Source organism: Solanum tuberosum, unplaced genomic scaffold (genome assembly GCF_000226075.1).
Source record: "Solanum tuberosum cultivar DM 1-3 516 R44 unplaced genomic scaffold, SolTub_3.0 scf00542, whole genome shotgun sequence".
Taxonomy (NCBI): domain Eukaryota; kingdom Viridiplantae; phylum Streptophyta; class Magnoliopsida; order Solanales; family Solanaceae; genus Solanum; species Solanum tuberosum.
In genome coordinates this window covers 82,771-88,420 of record NW_006239465.1, presented here as the reverse complement: position 1 = coordinate 88,420, position 5,650 = coordinate 82,771, and the positions used below count along the sequence as shown (strand labels likewise).

The following is a 5,650-nucleotide window of genomic DNA, read 5'->3' as shown; positions in this document are numbered from 1 at the left end:
AACAAAAAGGAGAAATGAAGTTCATGCAGATTTGACCGTATTGTTATACTCCCTGCAGATCAATTCAAAATAGAAAGTCATGATAAATGTGACTACTCTTAATATTGTATTAACTAAGATTTTAGGTGCGATTTAGTCGAGGCTACACTTATTTTTTACTAATTAATTAAGGATTAAACAAATTAAACAGATAGATACGTATTAATTAGTTGTTGTAAGCATATATAACACAACACATTATACGTTACCTGCAAATATATTTTCTGTTATCGTCGGAGGCGGAGACTACGAGCAGATTGTTAGCTCCCTGAGTTCGTTGAATTACCGGCGATATTGATCGATTCTCAAGTTTTTTTTTATGAAACATGAAGAACAGAAAACATCACCGTGAAACGGCGGTGTTTGTAGGATTTCCGATCATTCTTCTATGCCGGAGACGGAGCAACATTTTCCAGCTTGTTCCTTTTTTTACAGCTTTATCCGTTATTGTTCTCATTCTATTTGTGTTGATGTCTTATATAGCTCCTCCCATTGATAGCCGCCATGATCAGTTCATCAGCTTGGTGAGAAACACGAAATGTTGTTTACGTTACGAAAAAAGTTATATCTGTGTTTTTGATTAGTTTTGTGTTGCTATTATAGTTCTATAATGGAACGGAGCCCCGAAGGAACCTGCTTGAAGAACAAGTGATTCAGGAACCAGTGAGTGAGCGTTACGGATTTTACATTTCTATCATGAGTTTTTGTTTGTTTGATTTGATTTTTCGTGGTTGATTTATCCTCGGCGTTGATAGATGGGAGAAGGGAGATTAAGCCGAGATATATGGAATTCGAAGAAATCGAATTTCTACCATGGTTGCAGTATTGCCAGTGACAAGTTTCCAAGTGAGTGGTTTTCCCTTTTTTAGGTTTCCAATCCAATTGATTGCTCATTTTCGTCATTAATTGCTAATGAGGGAGGCGGGCTGGTGTGTGTGGGTGGGTGGTTTGGGGGAGGTGGGGCAGAGGTACTCTGCTGTGTATTTATATGGCTTGTCGTTGTCATAGCAAATTGTAATGGCCTAAACAATCAGTATAAGTGTAATTTTTTTCATATCCAGTGAACAATCTATGGGCTCATTTGATAATGGCACTTATACTGATGAAGGTGGTAGAATTACGAATCTGAACCCATAAAATTCAAATTCTAGATTCGTCTCTGCATCTGTTTCTATCTGTTTGATATGGGACCTGATAACATTTTGCAGCTGCTGAGGTTAATACACTTCCTAATAGGTACTTGTTGATTGCAACTAGTGGAGGCTTGAATCAACAGAGAACAGGGGTATTGCTCTTGTCCTGTAACTGATAATTTTTCACTAATAGAAGATCAATAACATGGACAGACGCTAGTATTTAATTTCATACTTATAGTAGCAATTGATGGAAATGGCTCTTTTGTTGATATGTTACTATATTGCAAGATATGCTATCTTTGTCATTTCAACGGGATCTTCTAGTATTTGAATTCCTAGTTACAAGTGCATCTTCCCATGGCATTTTTGAGTATATATACTTACTCCAAGTTGTGACTTTCGTAGCTGTTGAGAAATAAACAACTAAAATAAGGTAAAATACAAACTTTACATGTTGAAACACATCGAATCTTAAATCCCAAGGTTTTCCTACCGCGGATTAAACCATGTCTAACAGGATTCTATGAGGCATCTTCCCTCACAAACCTTGTTCAAATTAGCTAATCACCAATTATTGACATGAGTGAGCAGCCAAGCAAAGCCACTGTGATGAAAGCTGCACCTCATATTCCATCAAATCTAAGTAAAAGAAACAGACAATCTTCTCCTGAATAAGTTTACCTCATTTTAAGTATTCTTCCTTTGACCTAGAAGAACTAATTAACAACAATGATCTGATGCATATAGTCACTGGGAAAAAGAAGAAAATTGATAGCCAGTTATTTCCTTTTTTGTGCTCTTTTTGTCCTTTAGTAATGGATCTAGTTTTTCTTGTTCATGCCACATTTATCATATACCATCATGGTGTCACATGTGACCAGGAGGTCACGGGTTTGAGCTGTAAAAACAGCCTCTTGTAGAAATGCAGGGTAAGGCTGAATACAATAGACCTTCCACGGACCCCGCGCATAGTGGGAGCTTAGTGCACCGGGCTGCCCTGCCCATCTTGGTGTCCCGTCACTTCTTGAATGAAATTAAATCTGTGACATGCATGTTAAATTGTTAATGGATTTACGCTATGAACAGATGTTTAGCCTGGAAGTTTTTTCTTTCACTGTTACATTTAAGAGACTGTTGAAATGATGCGAGTTTGAGTTCTATTATTGCTGAATGCAGATTATTGATGCTGTTGTTGCTGCTCATATCTTGAATGCCGTCCTTGTAATTCCAAAGCTAGACCAACAATCCTATTGGAAGGATTCAAGGTTTTTACTTGATATGATTTATACTTGATGCATTTTATCATCAATCCCTTCTTTCGTTCAGTGATTTCATTTTTTGGGGAGTAATCATTCCTTTTATTGCAGCAACTTCTCCGAAATTTTTGATGTCAATTGGTTTATTTCGTACCTCTCAAAGGATGTCAAAATTATTAAGGATCTCCCTAGAATGGGAAATGAACTCATAATTCCGCACACAACACGTGTTCCAAGGAAGTGCAATGCTGAGTGTTATCAGACTCGTATCCAGCCAATTTTAAATAAAAAGCATGTAAGTCAATTTAATATAAGAATTACTTCATTGTGCTTGACTTGTGTCTTGTATCTTAACATGGTGCCACTCCTTGACAGAAATTTTCGCAAGATTACTTGCAGTTTCTCTAAGTTAGTGTCCTGTTTTTCTTGTTGATTTATATGTGTATGTCTTGATTATTGTGAAATTCAATATTTTTTTCTTCCAGTCGAGACTGATGCAGATCCAAATCAATAGTGTTCATATTGAAAATTCTGCTACAGAAATTAGGAAATAAAATTAGCTACATTCGTATCAAGTTTAACTTATTTCCTAGACTAGAAGTTTTGAAAGACTGGCATATCTGCTTTGCTGATGCAGGCTGTTCAGTTAACAAAATTTGATTACAGACTCTCCAATCATTTGGATACGGAGCTACAGAAGCTGAGATGTAGAGTCAACTATCACGCGCTGAAGTTTACTGATCCCATAATTGAAATGGGAAGAAAATTGGTTGAAAGGATAAGAAAGAAAAGCCAGCACTTCCTTGCGCTGCATCTAAGGTAATGTGCATATTTGATACTTCCACGAGATTTTCCTGGCCGTTATTTTTTCCTTACTTGACAATCAATAGAAACAGATATCCAGACTATTTTGAACTCCGTTATGACTCCTTTAATCTCTATATAGGGTGTAATTCTAAAGCTCAGTCTTGTTGCTGTTGCACTTATTCAGTTGTGTCAAACTAGAATGCCTATATTTTGTGCTACTTTTTTTTAATTCAATGAGTTTCATTTAGCGACCTTAAAGTTAATCATGTTAGTGTAGACTGTGGACTTCTCCACGCCACTATTATATGCTAGCTGAAGTTTTATTTCTCTTATGATAGGTTTGAATCAGATATGCTAGCATTCTCTGGATGCTACTATGGTGGAGGAGACGAGGAAAGACGAGAACTGGGTAAAATACGAAAGAGGTGGAAGACATTACGTGTATGTCATAAAACTATTATAGTAACTGGTAATATTGAGTATGTTGCTCCTACTACTCACATTAAACACGATGTTGTTTCTTTGGCATAAAATGCAGGTAACAAATCCAGATAAAGAAAGAAAGAACGGAAAATGCCCACTAACTCCTGAGGAAGTTGGCCTTATGCTTAGAGCACTTGGTTTTGGTAAAGATGTTCATATTTATATTGCATCAGGGGAAATCTATGGGGGCGAGAAGACGTTGGCTCCTCTCAAGGCTTTCTTTCCAAATTTTTATACCAAAGAGACACTTGCCAGCAAGGAAGAGCTGGCACCATTTTCTTCTTTTTCTTCCAGGATGGCTGCTTTAGATTTCATTGTTTGTGATGAGAGTGATGTCTTTGTTTCAAATAACAATGGAAATATGGCACGAATGCTTGCCGGACGAAGGTATGCTCTTGCTACTTTCAACTTGAAAGCATTTATTTCAACGCTTCAGTTAGATATACTCAATTTACTGGAATCCATTACATGTTGTAGGCGATACTTCGGTCACAAGCCAACCATCCGTCCAAATGCTAAGAAGCTTTATAAGATGTTTACGGATAGAAATAACATGACATGGGAAGAGTTTTCCTCACATGTCCAAAAACAGCAAATAGGTTTCATGGGAGACCCAATGGAGGTAAAGCCAGGCAGGGGCGAGTTTCATGAAAATCCATCAGCATGCATTTGTGAAGATACCAATGTCAAGGCTAGAGAAGATGTAACAATTCCCCGAAGTCCTGCCATGATCTTTGGAGAAGGTACTGATTCTGCTGATGATGGTACCAGGAAATCTTTTGGAGAAGTGACCGATAGACGCATTATTGAGGATGAGCAATATTGGTTTGATACAGATTATATGGAGAATGAGGTTGGAGGAATTCAGAGCATTGGCGGAGCCACAATTTCACTAAGGGAGTTGAATATATGAAGAAAAAAATTTAAAAAAAAAAAAAAAAAAAAAAAAAAAAAGGGATTCAACATCTACTGTATACAAAAAAAAAGTAATTTTAGGCATGTATAAACAGTGTAATTTTCCGTTGATACCAACATAGCCTAGGGGTAGAAAGTTGTACATAAGGGTTAAGTGCAGATTGATAACTAGTTTTTCCAGTTATGCTGGTTAAGGTACAGTATTGTGGGCAAGATGATCAACTCAATCATTTGCTAGTTTTGAGAGGATTCTTTGCATTTGAATGCAATATACAGCACTACATCTTGGATAAGGATTAGTATTATTCTCAGAAAATGGGAGGAAACCTTGATGTAATTTGGAAAGACTGAAGGGGATGGATGGATAATTAGATATGGGAAGAAACCGGACGAGGTTCGTTTTGTTTGCATTTTCTCTTGTAGATGTTAAAGAAAAGGAATGAACAAATTGAATGTGTATTCTGATGATAATTGATAATGTTGGAAGAACTATTGATTCTTATTATGTTCGTGATTAGAAGAGATTGATAGTGAGGTCAAGATCGTTTGACAAGACAATATGAAAACTCTATAAACTAATTACCAAATGTGCATATTAGGATAGGGGATGTTGGAAAAATTATGGAGATATCTTGTCCATACAACAGATAAAATTATGAAGATTTTCTGAATACTATCTTCTATATCTTCAAGGATGCAGTACAAAATACTTGTACTGTACAATTGTAGGGTTAAAGTCCTTTTTAAAAAATAATATTAATTGGGGCTAGGGGAAAGGGGAATCAAACTCTCACCAATAAGGCTGGAGTTCAGATAGTCAACCAACTAAGAAGATGTTTGTATTGACTTAAAAGTTGGTCAAACCTATTCTTAAGTCAGTTTTTGACTTTTGAAAGTGTTTGACCAATATAAAAAATAAATTAAAATAAGTCAAAAAAATTTAAAATAAATTAGGAAGTGTTTGATAAGATAAAAAATGACATAAAATAAGTTTTAAATGACTTAAAATAAGTC

At 36.1% G+C, this 5,650-nt stretch overlaps 1 protein-coding gene across 1 annotated transcript; it reads left to right on the top strand.

The window, feature by feature from the left end:
- Positions 1-263: 263 nt before the first annotated feature.
- Positions 264-4,634, top strand: LOC102578753 (uncharacterized protein At1g04910-like). The gene is made up of 10 exons (XM_006365254.2): positions 264-563; positions 643-702; positions 795-885; positions 1,248-1,324; positions 2,352-2,440; positions 2,543-2,726; positions 3,069-3,250; positions 3,577-3,679; positions 3,777-4,108; positions 4,199-4,634. Exons 1-10 carry the CDS (start codon positions 366-368, stop codon positions 4,632-4,634), a joined length of 1,752 nt encoding a protein of 583 aa, XP_006365316.1. The 5' UTR covers positions 264-365.
- The last annotated feature ends 1,016 nt before the right edge of the window (positions 4,635-5,650 follow it).

What these genes read in the sequence shown, in the direction of transcription:
- LOC102578753 (XM_006365254.2), top strand. Translation starts at nt 366, where the DNA reads ATGAAGAACAGAAAACATCACCGTGAAACGGCGGTGTTTGTAGGATTT. An exon ending in AACAAGTGATTCAGGAACCA is followed by an intron (nt 703 to 794) that starts GTGAGTGAGCGT and finishes CGGCGTTGATAG; the next exon opens with ATGGGAGAAGGGAGATTAAG. An exon ending in CGAATGCTTGCCGGACGAAG is followed by an intron (nt 4,109 to 4,198) that starts GTATGCTCTTGC and finishes TACATGTTGTAG; the next exon opens with GCGATACTTCGGTCACAAGC.